We start from the raw sequence: 20,204 nt of genomic DNA, 5'->3' as shown, positions 1-20,204 counted from the left end.
CTGGCAACAAAATATAGAATGTATAGGGCTTTTGGCTTAATCTTTCAATAAAATCACTTGGAGCTTCAAACACAAAACATATACCAGTGTTAGGATTCCTACTCTGGTCTTTAAGTTTTAAAAAGGGGGGAGGACAGAGAGAGACAGAGAGACTCTTACCACAGATTGATTGGATTTTTTTTCTGTTTTTTCTTTTTCATGCTGCCCACTAATACTTGTCAGTCTAACCCAGAACTATTTTATTTAAGCAATAACATTTTTAAGAACTTGTTTCTCTGTGATAATTTGAGGAACAATTATGCCCCTGTCAACCTTGATGAGCAGCTTAGTAGCATCCTTATACGGATCTAATATACCGTAGTTAAATTTACTTGATAAAAAATGCATATTATGAGCTAAGGGTGTAGCTTATTGAAGGTGGTGTGTGTGTGTTTGGGGCCCTGGATTCTGAAGAATAAGTAATATATCTCTATAGTTAGGCAATAGACATAATCTGGTAGTGAAATTTTTAATGGTGATTTACTCATCTAGATGTGTCCTTACAAGAAACCCTGTTTCTGCCTCTCTCGTGAATATTGAAGAATTTCTGCCAAATCCTGTGGTTCAAAGTGGGATGTGGTTGCACACACCTTTAGTTAGCACTGGGGAGGCAGATGTAAGCAGATCTCTCGAGTTTGAGGCCAAATTGGTCTCCAGAGAGCGAGTTGCAGGACAACCAGGCCTGCGCAGAGATACCCTGTCTCAAAAATCCTTAAAACCAAAATGAAGTTCTGGGGTTAACAGACTACCTTTCTAAATACACCTAACCTAGTAAATATGATGTTCTTAAATACTACCTGCGTAAGTAATTTATTTTTAACAGAATATTATTATCAAAATTCTGACATGTTAGTTTTTATTTACATAGGACTCTCCAGAATCAGATACTGAACGAGAGAAGGATAAAAAAGATAAAGATCGGGAAAGTGAAAAAGACAGAAGTAGACAGAGATCAGAGTCAAAACACAAATCACCTAAGAAAAAGACTGGAAAGGACTCTGTAAGTACTTAGAATTGTGTCTTTCTTGCATTTATAAAAATAAAAAAATTGGTGCCCTTGATTCAAACCAGATGGTGTTGAAAGAATAGATGTTTTGTTTGTGGTCTTCTAACATTGAAGAAAAAATTAAATTGTCTTCAGTGCTCCTCTCGAGTGACCTTCTGTTTGTATCTCTTAGATTTATTTTCCTTAACAACAAAAAAAGTTAACAGCACAAAATATTTGTCACTTTAACTTGGAAAGAAAAACCCAGTCTGAATGGTGTAGTACCACTAAAAAATACATAGGCATTCTTTAATTTTCAAATTATTGTTTTGTTTAAGATTTATTCATTTATTATGTGTACAGTGTTCTTCCTGTAGGCCAAAAGAGGGCACCAGATCTCATTACAAATGGTTGTGAGCCACCATGTGGTTCCTGGGATTTGAACTCAGGACCTTTAGAAGAGCAGGCAGTGTGCTCTTAACTGCTGAGCCATCTCTCCAGCCCAGGGTTTTGTTTTTGGGAGACATGGTTTCTCTTTATTCCTGGTTGTCTTGGAACTCTGAGATCTGCCTGCTGAGTGCTCAGATTGAAGTGTGTACAACTGTGCCTTGCCTTCCCCTTATAAAATTTAGAAGGCTCAATTCAAGGTTTCTCTAGTTATCCTTGTTCATAAATCTGGTCTCAAGAAGTAGCATTCCAACAGCTAATAGAGATCAGTGGAGAGTGATAGACACAGGAATAGGAAGTGTGTATTTTAATAACAAGTTACACTAGTGTTAATTCCTCACCTATACAATGATGGCTGGGCATACAATACCATTAACTTCCTTGGTTTCGACAATCCCTTAAATAAATAAATAAATAAATAAATAAATAAATAAATAAATAAATAAATAGGGGTTTCCCTGTGAGTCATCAGAGATTGTATCAGTATATTCTGGTCCATTGGCATAGTGTTGTCTGTAGTTCTTGGCTATTAATTATTGTTGTTTTCTTGCATTCTTTTTTATTGTTATAGTTTTCTACATTGTAATTTGATCATAGTCAACTCCTTTTTCTATAATATCTACCCCATGTCTTTTAATTCGTAAATCGTTCTGATCCACAACCTCTGTGAAGAGTGAATCATCCTCTATACTTATTTCTTTTGCACCAGTGGTTTAAACAAACCATTTTAAAGGTGTATTCTACTTTTCAAAGGTTGTATCTCATAGATGATGCAGTATTATATTTTTTTTTAGTTAAAATCTTGTCTGCTTATTTGAGTATATGATTGAGAACTTTAAAGTTTTAAACTTTAAAATCTCTATAAAATTAACAAAGAACATACTGTCTAGGAAGTGAGCACCTGACTGCCATTAAGTTATTTGTATATAAGGAAAGGAGCCAGTATGTACAGTTTGTCCTTGATTACATATTTTAATAAAACTGAAGTTGTAATGACATACAAAATACCAGTCGTGATCGTTTTTTTTTTTTTTTTCTGTTGACATCCAAGGAATGTTTAATAACCCATTGCTGTGCTTTGGAGCAAAGCAAAAGTTCTAATACCCTGTGAAATGTATTTCTGTGAATGAAACTCTGTCTACTTAGAAATCTTTATAGTTAAGTTTTTCTTACCATTTTCAGAATTGACTATAACTGTAATTATGCTGAATGTCTTTTCAGGGTAACTGGGACACTTCTGGCAGTGAACTGAGTGAAGGGGAATTAGAAAAGCGCAGAAGAACCCTTTTGGAGCAACTGGATGATGATCAATAAATTATACCAAATATATGTTTATAGTATGATTTAAAGTCTAATTCAGACCAGGGATTATTTTAAGTTCATTTTACATAATAACACTGGGTTTTAATTGTGTCACAGGAAAAAAAAGTGCATTTATGTATTGTTATTGTGGACTTTATAAAAGCAAAGGAAATTGAAAATAACTTGATTCTGTATCAAGAATCATATTTTCCTACGATCATAACTGTCTTTCTGTGACCCTTTCCTAGGGCACTGCAGGATGGATTAAAAGTGGCAATTAACTGATAGCTGCAGACGTCTCTCCTTTGTTCTAAGTCATGAGGTGATTTGATTTACTTTATAGAAGTTGGATTTTGCAGATATAATGAACATTTTTTTTGATAATGTAGTACAAAAAAAAGCACCAGCAACCCACGTGAAGACTGCTTTTTTGTGCACTACTGAACTGGTTAAAGCCAATGTAATCTTTTATGGTGAGCTCTTAAGAAATAGGTGTTTTTGATGGAAACCTGGTAGACCTTTAATTAGCGGGGACCTTTAACTAGTGGTGCTAATAAGCACTGCTGTAATAAAGCCACCATTATTTTTTATGAAACATCTGAATACATTTTTTAAAGGCTTATAAGGGCATTATTTTGAGCATCTATTTTGAGGTGATGTTTTAAAATAGGTAACACCAGATTAAATTGTAAATTACTTTAAATATCTTGCCTTAAGGACCTACTAAAGAATGTGCCACCGAACTTTTGAGTGATAGTTGAAATATCCTTGTGGGGAGGGGGAAGAAATCAATGTTGACTTAAACATTTTCTTTGAATTTTTAACCCAATCTTTCTCTTTCACTTTTTTTTTTATTCCATTGAGGAGGTTGTAAATTGCCTTCCTTACTCACTGAGAAGTATTGACTCCATGGTACACAGTCTAAAGCATTTCTGATTTCAATATTTTTGTACATTTTTATCTATTATTAAACCTTCTCTTGTAGTGTGCGCTAGTGTTTATTTCTACATAAACTACTCAGCTCTAAGGAAATGTATGATCATTTACAGTATAATAAATCCCTGAAATTTTGTTTCATCTTACCCATGATAGCTACATTACTATTTATGAACATAAACCAGTGCATTTGAGGTCCTTAAATGTGTTTTCACCTATAAATTTCCTATGGAATGTTTTAGAAAGGCAATGGCTTAAAGATAGAATACTTTTTACATGCTAACTTTTGCAGGTTAGTAATGTAACTTACACTATTTTCCTTCAGTGCAGGAGGGTTTTTTTTTAAGTGTTTTTTTGCTTTTTAAGTATAATTTAGCACTTAGCCTTCGGTATCATCTTAGGTATTATCTCTGTTATTTTAATTTGGACTTGCTGAGATTGTCTCTTTAAAGTTGAGATTTAGATAGAGCATAAATTGTTTCATTGCCCTTTAAATGAGTTAGAACAGATTAGTAAACTGTTTTTTCCATCCTGTCCAGTGTTTTAATTAAATCTAGTGGCCACTGTTTAAAAACTCAGAAAAGGGAGATAATTTGTTCCTAAACTTCTCACTGCCATGTCATTTTCTGTTGTGAAATAAGACATGACTTTGTGAAAAAGATCATTATCTTTGAGAAAATGTTAAGTAATCAAATTGCTTGCTTGAGATTAGTCCACCATTGTATGTTACTTAAAATACCTAACAACTTTGGCAACAGAATTTCATTGAATTTAATTTTCAGAGGTCCCAATTTAGCTATAGTCAAGATTGCTAATGAGTCTGAGCACTTTGACATAGAGTCAGAGATAATCTTTAAATCATGCATTTGATATTGGGAGCTAAACCAGTAATGTTTCCTAAGAGTATTTAGAGTCTGTAAAACCTGTTTTAGTCCATGAATGATGATTTTTAAAGTACAACTTTAAATTTTTGATATATTTGAATAAAAAGATAATTGATGTGTTCTAGCATGTCCTTAAAATAGATTTCTGTATTTCTTATAATTTCTTCATATCTTCAGATCCCTATAAAACATTATAAGTTACAAAATCCCTGCAGTTAACCTATGCAAACCAGACATAGCAAAAAACTAAAGTGATTATCTTGATTAAACAGATTTTTAAAGGCAGTTCTTGTAAATGTTACTGTGAACGATCAATATCATAACAGAACCCTATTGATTTAAATAGAAGTTTTATATCAGTGTATTGAATTTTTACTGTAGGAAACTGGAAATGTAATATCCTTGCTATAAAACATGTAAGTCAAATCTATTCCATTGTCTTCTCTTGATTATCCCATCAGAAAAACATTAGCTATTATTAGTGTGAAGGCACTAAATCTTTGAATATTTTAAATCCAGTAGATCTTGTTTCTAAATCTTCAGTTTGGCAAAAGCTGATATATCTTTGAATACTTGTTCTTCTAGAGTTGAATCTGATGTATTCAAATGGGAAAGCATTTACTATGTCTATTTCAGTTAGGACTCTAATATTGAAATCTTTTTCTTAGCATCACTATTATTAAGCTTGATAATATATTTAATTGTGACCTCAGATATTTGATATTTTCTCCTATTCCATCACTTTTATGTTGGGAAAATTTGTAAGAGAACTTAGTATGACCAATTCAACATAAAGTTTACTTTCAGTCTTCCCAAATGACTCTAAATAATGTGATAGGACCATCGATTTCATTATTTAAGATGTTACTATTTTTTTCAACATGTAAAATTTTCTGTGCCTTCTGGGGGTAAGTTTGATAATTGACTAGTCACAATTATTTCACATTTTTTCAACATGTAAAATTTTCTGTGCCTTCTGGTAAGTGAATAGTCACAATTATTTCATCTTTTGGATTTTTTTTAAGTGGAGCCTGGTATTGTATGCCTATGAGATGAAAAAGGATTTTCCTAGAGTAGGGCAATCCATTTAGAGTGGTAACAGAGCTAAGAAATCTATATGTTTCTTTCTGTGAACGATATGTAGTTTCAGATGGTAGTGTAATGCTTTCATTCATTTACATACTTTAATAAGCATTAGCTAAATACTCCTGCTTTTACTCCAGTGCTAAAAGTTGAGTAAGTGCTCATTAGACGTTTTTTTGTCCAGAAGAGAAAAAATGAATTTACATTTTATGTAAACATTCTAATCAGATAATACTTAGGGAAGAGTTATGAAGAATGGCTCTAAGATTATAGAATTTTAACATAAAAAGATACGAACTTGAATAAAATTTTTTAAGTTCTTAAAACAATCTAATAGAAATGAAAATACTAGACCAATTCCTTAAATATGTTTTCCTTTGAGGAATCTCTCAGTACCAGATAGATTAATTGAACCCACCTTCTTCCTCTAGGTTAAACTACCCTTGATTTACTTATAAAAGGGTGAAAAAATACTGCTGTGATTTTTTCATTGAACTATGAGAAACTTTATGTTTTCTGATGATAACATATGCCAGACTAACAATGACTATTCTGTTTAAGTCCTCCATGTATTCTGATGTCACTGTTGATTAGGACTGTACCTGACATACATTAGACACTTAACAAGTAGGTGTACATTTTGTAAACTATCTTTTGACACATGTACTCATCTAGCACCATAGCATCCCATCTTCCCTATTAAAGGGCTCAAACAGGCATCATTGCAATTAAACCATACAACTCAGAACTACTGCCTCATTGAAAATTCATCAAAAAAAAGCCTAGTGACCATAACCTGGGAAGTGTCCAAAGCTTAATGAGAACATAAAATTCAGACTTATAAGATGCAGACATTTTTGACTTTTTAAAAGGGGACTGAGTCCTGGTAACATGATAGCATATTCCATTTATAGGAGCTTACTTCAGAGTGAGAATGAAAGATGCCATATTATTTGCTTAGCTGCTCTCCATTTAAGTTCTTAATAAGTTGCTATCCCTAAACCTGCTGTACTCACAGCTACAATTGAGATTGAGTGGATTGCAATTCAAAGCCATCTCATGTAATTGGTCTCTGACAGTGATTACACTAGTACAATTAATGTTTACATTTGAGAGAAACAGACTAGCCCATACTAGGCTATGGAGAGCAGATCACAGTCAAGCTAAGCCATTTTTTTAATACTATTCTGTGATTGTTACTAGATTATCTATTTGTTACTGATATCCTTTTGTTTGTTTTTTTGGTCCTGACTATTAAAATTTTGGGTAGGTATTAGTCTTCTTGCCTTCCTCTACACCTGCACAGAGGACTTATTCCAAAAGGTGAGTAATTGGGAAAAGGTTTCTCTTTTCTATGTAATCACCCGACTTTTTACTTTTGTTCATATATTTTCTTGATTGTAAACAACCTCGTAGCTTTAACAGTAGATCTTTTGTAAATAGAAAAATGGCATATTTTATTAAATAAGTTGGATTTGTGTCGCCGTTTTTCTTTTAAGTCTCTGCCCATAGCAGTTCTTGGCTGTGGGTTCAAGTGCTCACAAACCTGTTTCTCAGTAGAGTACTTTACTTACAGAGTTAGACCTTACCCTCCGGAAAAGTCTATCAACACAAACCTCATCCGTGTGTTCTTAAATCTTTCATGAAAATTAAAGAGTTGGAAAATGAATCTTGTGTTGATAAATTATATTTGTATATCTAATAAAAAGTAGAATGAAAGCCAGGTGTGGTGGCACACACCTTTAATCCCAGCACTTAGGAGACAGAGGCCAGCCTGGTCTACAGAGCAAGTTCCAGGATAGCCAGGGCTACACAGAGAAACCCTGGGGGGTGTGGGACACAGAATTTTACCATATACTGAATAGACTAGTATTCTAAAAGTATTCATCTGCTATTGTAAATTTTGGTAATTCAGCAGAAATTGCCCAGTTTTACAAAATGTTGAACACCAAAGCAGAGTCAGATTAGGTTACATTCTGTGCCTAGTAGAAATTGACTCAGGAGGGCCATAGGGCATTAAATTGACTTGTGTGTGTGTTTTTGCATGAACACTGGGTGAAAGCTTACTTAATTTCTGAGTTAGTTGGTAGTAGAACCTAGCATATGCAAGGGTCTGTGTTGGATCCCAACAAATAAAAACCACTAAATATAACCAAATCTTCCTTTGAACTTTATTGCTATAGTTAAGGTCAGAAAATAATCTAAATGAGTTGTATGGTTAAGCCAGGTTCCTTTGACCACCGAATATGTGAGGCAGGAGAGGCTATGTTCTCAGCTTGGACATGCATACAACTTTTTTTTTTTAAGTTATAAAGCACATGGGGAAGCAACTTTTCTACCTTTGGGTTCTCAAACAATAAGCTGTCTTTTAAAGTGTGTAAAATAACCATAAATTATTAAAGGATTACAGCATATGACAGAATAGTAGTGTAAATAGTTTATTTGCTCAAATGGCATGAAAAGACCAGAAAAGTAACATGAATTGCTTTTATAAAACATTTCTAATATTGCTAAGAAGCAGGACCATTAATAAACAAAAGAATATGCCAACATTACTGTCTGTTTGTGTTCTGGGAAGTGAAATTTTTTAAGCAAATACACACCTTTGGAAAATAGCTGATTTGTTTGATTAAATGTCCGATGCTGACTCAACAAAAAGACAACAATCTTGGCATGTTCTTTTTAAACATACATTTATGAATGTGCCAGCGGGTGGCAGTTTAAAAGGGATCTGTGAATAGGTCTACTACTGTGAAAGGTGGTAACTGACTCTTAAACTGTCCTCGTAGTTAAATATATATATTTTTAAAAAAAACTATAAGTTAAAGTAACATTCCGATTGTGTAGCATAGGCTGATGAGCATTTTTAAACAATATTTACAGGATTACCCAGGGAATTAAAGAAGTGTAAAAACCATAAAAAACTGCACCAATCTTATAGCAAAATATCTGTACATTTTAAAAGATCATATAACTACACATCCATGAAAAAAGGGGACCTTCACCAAGGGGTAAACATGAACACATTCAGTGGTTAAATACTATACAATAATTTTTACAGTTAATATACTGATGTACCAACAAGGTAAGCCAGAAGTAGAATATGATGAGAAGTGAAAATTTAGCTTCAGTCCAGCCTTTGACTGAAATGGATCAAAATGCCTTGTCAGTGAGGAAGTAAAAATAAGTGACTTAACCATTTAACCCTATCAATATAATTTAAACTTTAAATGTTAATTTTCTCCAATCTAACTGGAAATTCTCATAAGTGAGAAATACAGAAGCAATTCAGCCTTGATAACTTAATGTCAACTGTATCAGTATACTTCAGTTTACAAAAGGAAAGAAAAAGACCCTTCGATTGTCAGAAGAGAATAAGGCCAAGTTCCAACATTACACTACCACATGTAATCTTGAATGCTTACTGATAGAGCTTGTGGTAAGTTCTCCCTGACTAACAAGGCACCAATTTCTATTCTAAGGACTGACCCATAATGGTAATTAATTTTAGTGCTAAATAACAAATATATTTATGTTATTAAAAGCTGCCTCTAGCTTAAGAACAGTTTCTGCAGTTAAGTCTTATACAATCTTTTATGCCATTTTGCAGTCATACAGGTGAATGCCTTTGTGCATGGTACCCTTGCACAGAAACAACATGAGACTGTCTGACTTCCAGTGGCACTGTAGTTGCATCTTGTATTTTGCTGGGGCTTAATTACAGAAAGACATTATCCTGTGCTAGTTTCTTTCTCCCTTGTTACAAGTCCTTAAAAATACAGTTGAAGAATATGGCTCGAGCAAACAATTTCTTAGAAGACTTCTCAGCAAAGGAAGTCCATAGTAGATACATCCCAGTTATTTACAAATTGCCAAGAAACCAGGGTGGGCCATAAGGGACAGTCACAATGGCAAATAATGAATTTAATATGAGATTTACATTTTGGTTAAAAAACTGAGTAGAATACTGATGTAAAAAGACTTAAGTCAAATTCTATTGCTTTGATTAATCTGAGCAAGTTACTTCCAATTTTAGGCACTTGTTAACAGGGGTTAAAAGGAGAACACATTTTTAAATTCCTATGCGTTTACTAAATCTGAGCCCTTAAGGAAATTTTTCTGTATTGAAGGCTGCAGCTAAATGGTAGCACAAAAAGTTCACACGGCAGTTTCACGTGCACCCTCTCATGAAGACTAGTCTCCAGGTCACATTGTTATTTCTGCACCATTAATAGAACGCAAGTTCTGATCATCAATTCGCCGCCTCACACTTCGTCTCACCGCATCGGCTCGTCTATATGGTTGGTTTCTAAGATCTGTAAAGAGGAAAATGCCATTTAAAAGCCAGTAACCTCAAGTATGTCTTAGCAAGACAAAGGCCAGTTGGCAGCCAGTCAAAGCAGCTTGTGGAGAGTCAACTAATGGGCCCTTCAAACCCATTGAGCATTCAACCAAAGACATTTATTTGCCTTTAGATTTACAATTAAAATAAGATGTAATACTGGTAGGATTCTGAGATTTGAAGTATTTCAAAATTTTTCTCAATGCTGTTTTTCTTGAGAATCTTAAATATTAAAATGATTACAATGATTTTACTGCAAAACTCACAAAACAAACATTTGACTTTGTAGTTTTAACAAGAATAAGCCAGGAAAAACTGCAGGAAAAGGTTCTGTTGTTTGCACTTCTTTCAGTAGCTGAGGACAGCTTTCTATGAATTGGAAGTAATACCTCATTCCCTCACTAAGTCTTTCCTGCCACCTATTGTGTTTGTGCTCCAATCAGCAGGGAAAACGGGCCCTAGAGCAAGTCTATTGCTAATGCAAGGCAGAATGCTTGGCATTTAAAAAGAAAGTTGTGAAGGAGTAAGTCAAACTTGTGTGTTCTAGTTGAAGGAGGCATTACTTTAGTGGGATGAAATGAAGTAACATGAATTTTAGGTGAGTACTCTTAGTATGAAGGCATGCTTTCATGAATAAGTCAGAGTCTAGCATGTACAGTCTTTTGATGGAGTTAAGATGTGACAAAAAGCAAGTTTTGTAATAAAAACTAAAGGGCAAATTGATAGACAACATTCTACATTCACAAAAAAATGTAAACTCTTTTAAAGTAGGCATCTAATATTTAAGTTGATAGTTTACACAGAAACCAATACTTGGTGAACATTACTACAAGGCAAAATCAAAGAAGTTCATTCAGTAAGACAGACTTATCCTCTTGGGTTTGTTCCAGCAGGCTTGTTAACTTCTTGCTCCTAGATCACTGCAAATTGTGGCCCTTCCCCTATTCCTCTCCATTGTAACCAAAACATAGGTACATAGTTACTCTGGTTGGAGATCCTCAGATCAATTGTTTGCAAAATCCTTAGTCTTTCAAAATCTGTCTATCATCTTCCCTGGCCAATACCCACTGTACCCATCCAGATAAAACCAGAGTTAACTGACTAACTTGGCCAAAAAGAGGATTAAGAGAAGCAAGTACAATCAACTATTTTGCTAAGCCATCATAAAAGAATGGGAAAGCCATCTATGTGAAAAAGCCACACGTTAACGTGAGGCACAAAGACTGGTCAGATTCTCACCAGTATTACCCTTCACCATAAATAAAAACCACTGAACTGCATATAGAAAGGAGGAAGCTAAGTAAAAAGTGATGCTTGCCAGCTCTGTGTATCCTCCACCACCGGTGTGCTAGAAGAAATCCTTACCCTCGAGTGAACATTTGGAAATTTAGTGATATTATTCTTCTTTAAGGCTAAACAGAAAACAAAAAACACAAAATGATGGTTAAGTAAAAATGGGATGAAAACAGAAAGCAACTCAACTTAGTGCTTAACATTGCTGAGCATGTTAGCTAACAGAGGGCATGGGCTTTTCTATAGGTTGTGTTAGGTAAACCAAGGGAAGGAGGGGTGTCTTCCTACCCAGCCCTGATAACCCGGTTTCAAGCTGCTTTGAAGATTGGCCCCAGAAGGATAGACAGTCCAGCAGCAAACAGCCAAGCAGATGACAGTTCTCAGCCTGTTAATGAGCACTGGTGGGAAAGTACACTGCAGAGCAGGCAGTGACAGCGGCAAGTTTCGATTCAAAGAGAAGCACGCCTAGCAAATACAATTCACAGAAGAGTTGCACCACAAAACACATAACCCAGTTCCATGTCAATCTCAGCACAGGAGACAGCCATCCATGTCAGTCTTCACGTAGGAGACAGTCAGTGGCTATTGACAATTGGTACTATGTTGTCTCTTTTGTAAGCAACTATGCATAGACATATGCTTATTCCTTTTTAAAATAAACACTAAGCTCAGGAAAGTACTTGGGCAAATCTTACATACCTCTCCAGTTTCCAAGTGCTATGAGAAATGCTTTTCCAGTGGTGAATGTACTATCTGCTGCCACTCCCCTAACAAGCAGGTCTAGCTGTGACCTCATCGCAAAGAAATACTCTGATTTGACATGGAACAGAGTTACCAATGAAGGATATAAGGAAGACAGTGAGGAGCTCTTTAGTCTTAATTGCTGCAGATGGCTGAAATAGGGCATGACAGTAAATAGAAGTCACCTGCCCAGGGCAGAGTTGCAAAGTCATGAATTGCTGGTGTTTTTCCCCCAGTGTAAAGCTCATTGAGTTCTGGCACACCTAGGACTATACAAGACACCTGGGAAAGGCCTAATTTGCAGTTATGTTTGATATAGGGCCTTGTGTAAATGCAACTTTAGAATTTTTCTCATTTTCATACATAGTATGGATGATTTTATTAAGTTTGGGGGGGCATCATGTGCTGTGGTTCAGGTGTGGAAGTGAGAGGACAATTTGCCCGAATCTCCTTTCCTTTCCTCGTGTAGGTACTGGGGCTCGACCTTAGTCACAGGCTTTGTGGCAGGCACTGTCCCCATGGGGCCACCTCATTGCTCCCTGCCCCGTTCATTTCCTGAGCACTTGACAGTACATGGTTTTAGTGCCATGTTAGCTCAGCACAAGGGTTATGCAGAAAGGTGTTATCTGTAAACATTGATTGGCCTTAGTAGTTACTGATATTAGCCCCCAGAAAGTGCTTCTATTAACTGTCACCCACATCCATATCATTGCAGGAATGTGGTTACACACATGTACTGAAAGTGGCAGTGAGTATACAGTAATGACAAATACAAAACCATGCAACATGAAGACAACACAAAGTGTAAAATGAAGCAGATGGCATTCCATGCTAACATAGTTGGTCCTAAGACACAGGGGTTTGGGGTAGAATAAGACGTTTAAAAAAAACCTACAGCAACCTTTTAATATCAGGTGACAAAGAGCAATAGTTTAGTAATGGTATTCCTCAGTGAGAGCAGGTTCGCAGAAAAACCGAGACCCACGCTTGGCCGTGCGAGCAGTAAAGGGCACAGTCTTCAGCACTGCATTGAGAATAATAGCCAGACAACAAATGAGAGTAAAACGCCAGGGTCTTCTGCATTAGTACATGGTTAGTGTAAGAGGAAAGAAGAGAGAAGGCAATATGTATTCCATCCAGTTAAAGTCTAGAAGGAAATCTGTGACTTGGAGGGTGGGGAGTTGGAAGTTAAAAATGGTCCAAGGAAAAACTATTCTAAGATAATAGACAAATATCAGATATCTCATCTATTTTTTAAGTAAGGTGGAGGACATTTTGGTTCTTGTTGGTTTTCGAGGCGGGATGACCTTGGTCTCCTCATCTTCCATCCTGCAACCCCCTAAGTATTAGGATTACAGGTGGGTGGCACTAAAGGCAGCCCATGTCTTGAGTTCTTACTGTGCAAACTTGGATGCTTTCCGAGTCTGGAGTTAAACTTGCTGTGGCACTCAGGTCTTTCCCTTGGTGGACATCCGTTGCTAGTCCTCCATAGAGGAGACAGGGAAATGCCCCACAAAGGGCATTCTGATAGACATCCATTGCTAGTCCTCCATAGAGGAGACAGGGAAATGCCCCACAAAGGGCATTCTGATAGACATCCATTGCTAGTCCTCCATAGAGGAGACAGGGAAATGCCCCACAAAGGGCACTCTGCAAACGACTGCATAGTGCATGCTGACACAAGTCCATGTGCACACTGAGAACATTGCTAGTCCTCCATAGAGGAGACAGGGAAATGCCCCACAAAGGGCATTCTGCAAACGACTGCATAGTGCATGCTGACACAAGTCCATGTGCACACTGAGAACAGATTGCCATTTACACTAGTCCTTCATTTACCCTGCTTTAATAACAAGCAAGGAATTCTTTATTGACTTCAAGTCTAGTCTACATATCTACTTCCCTGTGTCTAAGATGGTCAAAAAATTCTGCGGTTTAAAAAAACTTGACATCCCTATTCACAATGCTTAGTAAGCTACAAGAAAATTCAGGCAATTACATTTTTTAAAAAGTAGAGTTTGGGAATAATAACTACACATTTAATATTAAGGAATTGTTTAGTTTTTTACTTTGTTTTATAATGAAGTTTCGGTTATGGGAATGCCTGAAAAAGGCCCAGGGATTGGATCCTGAGGAGGAGAATAGGGGCACTAGCATATACAAGTAACAAGATTCACCATGGCTTCCTGTTGAGATGCATGAGGAACACCTGGACATACGACGTCTATCCTTTAACATATTCCACAAACCTCACCATATATGAGCAAAATGCTTTAAGTATCTTAGCTGATAAACAGTAATTCATGTGCAAATGACACTGAAGACAAGTCACTTACTGCCACTGCTAAACAGACCAGTGGCCTAAGTATCCTGGCCAGTAAGAGGCAGTATGAAACCCTAGAGAACTGATTCAAGCAGAAAACATGAAACTAACTGATATCATTCCCCAGTTCTGAGCTAGAACCCTATGGATTCATCCAAATGAGAATACAATTTCCTGTTGGCTTTGCTACTTTGAATGAGTAAACATGTTTTTTTTTTTTTTTAAAAAAAGCATGCCAGAGAAACCTGCATTGGCTGTTAGTACAGAGAATGAGTTCTCCTGCAGTATTCCTATTAAGCAAGCATGTAGGAGTGACCACAAGGTAGAAAATGCCAAAGGATGACAAAGCCAAGGGGAAACTGTTAGGAAGAAGACTTAGGGTCCCACAGGTACAGAAGGGTCAAGATTGTTCAGGGTGTTGGACAGCAAGCAATAGAAATGTACTTCAAACCCTAGTTTACATATTGCTGATAATTCTAAATCTCATTAACCCAGCTAAAAAGCTTGCCAACTGTTGACAAAAGGTACTGCAATATCTGTATGTGTTCCCACTCCTGTGAGGCAGTGTGATCACTACAGACCACAAAGACGAAATACCCTTTACCTGTGATAATGTCTTCAATGGCGCCATCTTTTCCCTCATATACGTGTCTGTTATCTTTAACTTGTCGCCTTCTTAATTCTGCAATTAACTCTTGCTGCTGCCTCTTTGATTTATGGGAAGGAGACTGAGAAGAAAAGCAGAGACTGATGACACCAATACCTATCTGGACTTTAAGAAAACTCAAAGCCCGAGCTTTTTTACATTGAACAGCCAGAGCCAACATTACATTCACCACCATGCCAACATTCTGCTTCAATGCCAAAAATTTAGGAAGTTTCTGGGAAGACAACAAAAAATTAAAGCTATGAACACACAAAACCTAACTAGACAGCAATGTAAAGGGTATGCATGTGTGTCGAAGGGTGATACCTACCTTGCTTTTTGAGACAAGAGTTTCACTGACCTGGAGCTCACCAAGTAGGATAGACTGGCTGGCCAACCAGCTCTATCCAGTTGTCTATACCTCCAGAGCTTTGGATTACAAGCATCCACCACCATGCCCAGCATTTATGGGTGCTGGAGATAAAACTTAAGTCCTGATACTTGCAAGGTAAGTTCTTGTTGACTGAGTCCTCTCCTCAGTTTGGTATAGGCTAGCTTCTGTGGCCACAGAGATAGCTGATAATAGTAACCTTGCAGCTCAAACCTTGCAGCAAAAGCCTGCCAGTCTCCATGAAATGCTTCCTTCCAAACCTAGCAGTTTCACCATTGGTGAAGGTCAGTACCTATGGACACTATGGAGCCTTTCCTGGTTCAAGACCCTGATTATCAGAAATGTTGTGTGGCTTCTCTGACTATACAACTAAATTCTTGACCTTTTATTTTAGAAGTAGTTGAACAAATAACGGAAGGGGAAAAAATGTCCACATGCCAGCGGAAGGCATCTCGAGAGTCAGGATCTCGAGAGTACAAGTCAGCCCATACTTGTGTTTCATTCAGGCCCATCTCGGAAGCACACACTTCTTACCTTTGGGTCCTGTTGCTCCATCAATGCTTCTTGCTCCAACAGTTTTTCCATGAGAGCTTGTTCTTGCTTTTTCCTCAGCTCATTTTCCTCTTCTGCTTGCTGGGGAAATACAATTTTAAAATAAAGATTGAAAATTGCATAAATGAAAATGTTGACAGTTAAGGTTTTTTTGAAGCCATCTGAAAACTCCATAGTGGTTTGGGAACTGAAGTGAAAGAGAGGATCCTCCATGACCACATTCTACTCCAATTCTGTTTCACTGTCTGGATATGACAAGTCTTCATAGTTTCATCTGATCTACACCTTAACTACAGGAGCGTCCCTCATCTTCCTTGACCTGTACAAATAAATGATTTTCAAGTGAGCCTCAATTTCTTCCAGAATCTGCCCACCTAATAACAGCTTCTCTCAGAGCAGGATCTAAGATTCCCCTCTTTTGCTGGAGAAAACCTCCATTTTCTGGGACTTACACTTGCAAAAGGGCCATCCCACAACAGGATTCTTGGCTTCTCCCGACAACTCTCCAAATGAGTCAGAATGTTGATCTGATAGCTTAGAAAAAGAAGGAATGGACTCTGCTCTCTGGGGACTCTCTTGACATTGTCCCTGCTCAAGAGACTTCTATGGAGCCATAAACTGATGGAAAGTTGTCTGTTTGGTTTAGGGATTGAGTATAATTGACAAGTTCCATTCTGTCAGTAGGTTTGCATTTTGATGTCTATTTCCCTCCTTTAAAATGAAATTTTATTTATTCTTTGACTTTTATATATGTGTACATATGTCTGTTGCTTTTGTTACATTTCCTTTTGGCTCATAGGAAGGAGAAAAAAAGGTCAGTGTATTAACTTCTCAGTATCACTTAATTCCCAATATTGCACCATGGTCACCACCAGGCATCTCTATCCATTACAATGATTGCAAGGATAAACAGTAAGGCAGAGGAGCATACTTGTAAACAAGCTTGACCACAATATCCCAAAGATCACTGAGGACAGAGCCAGCTTCTTTTTGCCTCTGTTCCATACATGTCCCAAGTGAAACCTTGGAGAGCAATCCCAGAGCTTCCCAGGTGGTTTTATAATTTTTACATATGATTTCTCTTCTGACCTTAGGCATAGAAATTTTCATGTAAAGAAATGTGATTATAGCACCTCACAGAGGCTTCCCAGGATATCTCTACAGCTCATTAGCATGGCTACGCCCAGCCCACTACAGAGTACTAGTTACCATCAGCTGGAAGACAGTGGCCCTCCTCCCATCCCATGCCTTGTGCACCCTCAGCTTATGACAGGGCCGCTATATTGGCTATGACTAAAGGAAGTAACTAAATGCTTTAATCTTAGAGTAATAGGCCCAGAATTAATTAGCCTCTACTCGTTTTTATAAAAATACTCTGTGGTGACACATGCCTTTAATCCCAACACTTGGGAAGCAGAGATAGGCGGATGTTCAATGCCAGCCTGGTCTACAGAGTGAGTTCCAGGACAGGCTCCAAAGTTACAATGAGAAACCCTGTCTCCAAAAAAACAAACAAACAAACTCAACCAACATAACCAATGTTAAACACAAAAAACTCCAGGGTTGATTGATAGTTCTCAATATCTGTGGACTCCACATCTATGAGTTTAATCATATACGTATTAAAATATTATCTTTACTAAACAATGACAACATTTTTCTCCTTTCCTAAATTATATTTCCATTATTTGCATAGTACTGGCATAGTAGATTGAATGAGAATGTACCACATAGGCTCATAGGTCTCAGTACTTAGTCCCTAGTTCGTGAAACCTTTTGGGAAGCATCTTAGTCACTGTTTTGTTGATGTGAAGAGACAATATGCCCAAAGCAATTCACAAAAGAAAGCATTTACGTGGGAGTTTACAGCTTCAGAGGTTTAATCCAGTTTGTTTATGGTGAGCATGGTGGCGCACAGACAAGTGTCTGATGCACAGGCAGAGAAAAAAGTGTGGGCTTTGGAAACCTCAAAGCCAGCCGCCAGTGACTCCTCCTCCGTCAAGGTCCCACCTCCTAATTCTTTCCAGACAGCTTAGTTAGCCACTGATCAAGCATATAAATACAGGAGCCCACAGGGGCCCATCTTATTCAGACCAACACAGAAGGATTAGGAGAAGTGGCCTTGTTGGAGGAGGTGTGTCACTGGACTTTGAGGTTTCTAAAGACCATTCCCAGTGTGCTCTGTGCCTCTTGGCTTGTATACCCAGCCTCCTGCCACCTTGCCTTCTCTCTGCCAGCATAAACTCTGGAACAATAAGGACAATTAAACTCTTATAAATCACCTTGGTCGTGATGTTTTGTCACAACAACAGAAAAGAAACTAGTATAATTGGTGGATATGTTACAACTAATTTAGAGAGAAAAATGTACAGAGATATGTGCAAGTTCTATAAAAATAAGTACTGTGTCATTTTATGTGAAGGAGCTGAATATCATCAGAAGCAGGTATCACCAAACTGCCAGAACCAAACCCCACAGGCACTAAAAGACCACAGGGCTTCCTAGGTGCTAAATGTTTCCAAAGTCGTCTTGTTATTCTTTCCCCAAAGGAAAAATCTTTGGAAACAATTTTTCTTTTAGTCACATGGTTTTCAACATCATGGATCATGTCCAAAGATGTGTCCAGACTAAAAAAGCAAAAGCTGCAGTCCTGTACAGCACCATCCTTCCTTCCATAATAGTGAATGCTAGTTTAAGAAGTCTCACCATTCAATCAGGTCTATAAACAATACGTAGGAGCTCCCTGACCTCAGTGCTACTGACATGCCCTGGACCACTTGGCCCATCAAACAACTCCATGTCGGTGAGGATTTTCTATGCCCTTCACCTTGCTTGTATGGGTCAACAGTCAAGAATGGCAGCAGGGCTAGTGGAGCATCTCCCTTGCCCCAAGCAGGTAGCCAATTGCCTTGTCTTTCTTGCTGAGGGCCAGGCATGGCTCCATGGAAAAATGAACCATCACAGTCTGAGGATCCTAAAAAAGCTCTCAGCATCAGCAGGGCAGAGAGTGGTCCCTTGGATCTGCTGCCCAAGGCCAAAGAGGCCTCTGCAGAGGAGCCAGACATTTCTGGAGGAGGGCACCTGGTGGACAAGTGGACAAAAAGATTATGGGTGCTCTCCTACTTACCTTGTAAGCTTTCACAAACCGAACAAAGACAGGGAAGAACACAGAGGGTGGTGTTGTCTTGGGGTTTTCACCAAAATACTTCACCACATCATCAAAGGCATCCTGAAAAGGAGCAAATTTTTCTTGAATCACATTGATACCACTACCAGGACTGGAAAGATGTCTGTGTGCCTTATTGTTTCTGTGCCCCATGGAATTCTCTATAACACCTTAACTTAACTAAAGTACAATGGTCGGGCAAAGAAACTTTTCTCTAAGATCTGTTTCTTCTCTAACTCCACCAACATCCCTTTTACACGCGCGCGCACACACACACACACACACACACACACACACACACACACACACACAAGCACTATTTCTTCCATGAGTTTCCTATACTCAAGACTAAACTCCTTAAACCACAAAGTCAGGAAGGATCTTGGAAGCAGCCCTGGCTCTAAATCCCAATGCTTTCATTCATACTCCTTGCAAATGCCCCCGCCACACACACACACACAAAGTCTCTTTTGTGATCCACTACAGCCTAAGCCAGAGCTATCACTATCTGCCTCCAGTTCCCCAGCACTCCACCTCCCGCTCTAGAACATGAACTGTACTAGGTTTGCTTGTATATCAGAGGTCCCTGGAGTGACAGACCAGTATGAAGTCTAAGACCTACAGAAACCTTATACTCCAGAGACATTGCTTTGGAGCCCAGGCCTGACATGTTACAGAACTGAATACAAACAGACCTGCACTAGAAGGAATTCAGGAACAAAAGGGAAGGGACAGAGAGAGCTTCTACAGAACAGCACCAACAGGGGGAAAACCAAACATTAACTGCCTTAGCAATTGACCCAGTGATGCTAGAAAAACGCAGCATTACTCTCCCAGCGCAGAGCCTGTGCCTCAGGTGGTCTGAAGGTGTTCGCTCTCTCAGCTACCTGAGCAATCCTAGCATCATCCTGCAGCTTCTTCAGCTTCCCCTCGTTGTGCAGGATGAAGTCTTTCAGCAGCGTGTTGTGGTCATGCATGGTATACTCCCTCTTGGTTAAATCCATTCCCCTCTGCAGCTCCCTGACATCCAACAGAACATTTTCAAGGGAGACTGAAGGAGAGAAAACAACACAT

General features: G+C 37.9%; 2 protein-coding genes across 18 annotated transcripts in view; one reads left to right on the top strand and one right to left on the bottom strand.

Annotated features, from left to right (window-relative positions):
• Window positions 1–5,023, top strand: part of Prpf40a (pre-mRNA processing factor 40 homolog A) — a 46,346-nt gene extending 41,323 nt beyond the window's left edge. For all 8 annotated transcript variants that reach the window (XM_040745352.1, XM_013112635.3, XM_040745354.1 and 5 more), the window contains 2 exons: window positions 908–1,039; window positions 2,693–5,023. In XM_040745352.1, the coding sequence (XP_040601286.1) occupies window positions 908–1,039; window positions 2,693–2,785 (225 nt within the window). In that variant the 3' untranslated portion in view covers window positions 2,786–5,023. The remainder of the gene's footprint in view (window positions 1–907; window positions 1,040–2,692) is intronic.
• Window positions 5,024–8,098: 3,075 nt separating this feature from the next.
• The window catches only part of Fmnl2 (formin like 2), a 270,315-nt gene continuing 258,209 nt past the window's right edge, over window positions 8,099–20,204 (bottom strand). For 2 of the 10 annotated variants that reach the window (XM_040745348.1, XM_013112614.3), the window contains 6 exons: window positions 20,018–20,181; window positions 19,092–19,193; window positions 15,947–16,045; window positions 14,980–15,103; window positions 12,954–13,076; window positions 8,099–9,992 (listed from right to left, as the gene is read on the bottom strand). In XM_040745348.1, coding sequence (XP_040601282.1) covers window positions 12,985–13,076; window positions 14,980–15,103; window positions 15,947–16,045; window positions 19,092–19,193; window positions 20,018–20,181 — 581 coding nt within the window. In that variant the 3' untranslated portion in view covers window positions 8,099–9,992; window positions 12,954–12,984. Of the gene's footprint in view, window positions 9,993–11,336; window positions 11,431–12,947; window positions 13,077–14,979; window positions 15,104–15,946; window positions 16,046–19,091; window positions 19,194–20,017; window positions 20,182–20,204 lie in introns of those variants that run through there. The other 8 variants (XM_040745347.1, XM_013112613.3, XM_040745351.1 and 5 more) reach the window with 5 other exon arrangements.

The sequence above is a fragment of the Mesocricetus auratus genome, unplaced genomic scaffold, assembly GCF_017639785.1.
Source record: "Mesocricetus auratus isolate SY011 unplaced genomic scaffold, BCM_Maur_2.0 Super-Scaffold_100004, whole genome shotgun sequence".
In the NCBI taxonomy this organism is placed as follows: domain Eukaryota; kingdom Metazoa; phylum Chordata; class Mammalia; order Rodentia; family Cricetidae; genus Mesocricetus; species Mesocricetus auratus.
Note: the sequence above shows the minus strand (reverse complement) of the source record. Positions and strands in the feature narration are given on the sequence as shown.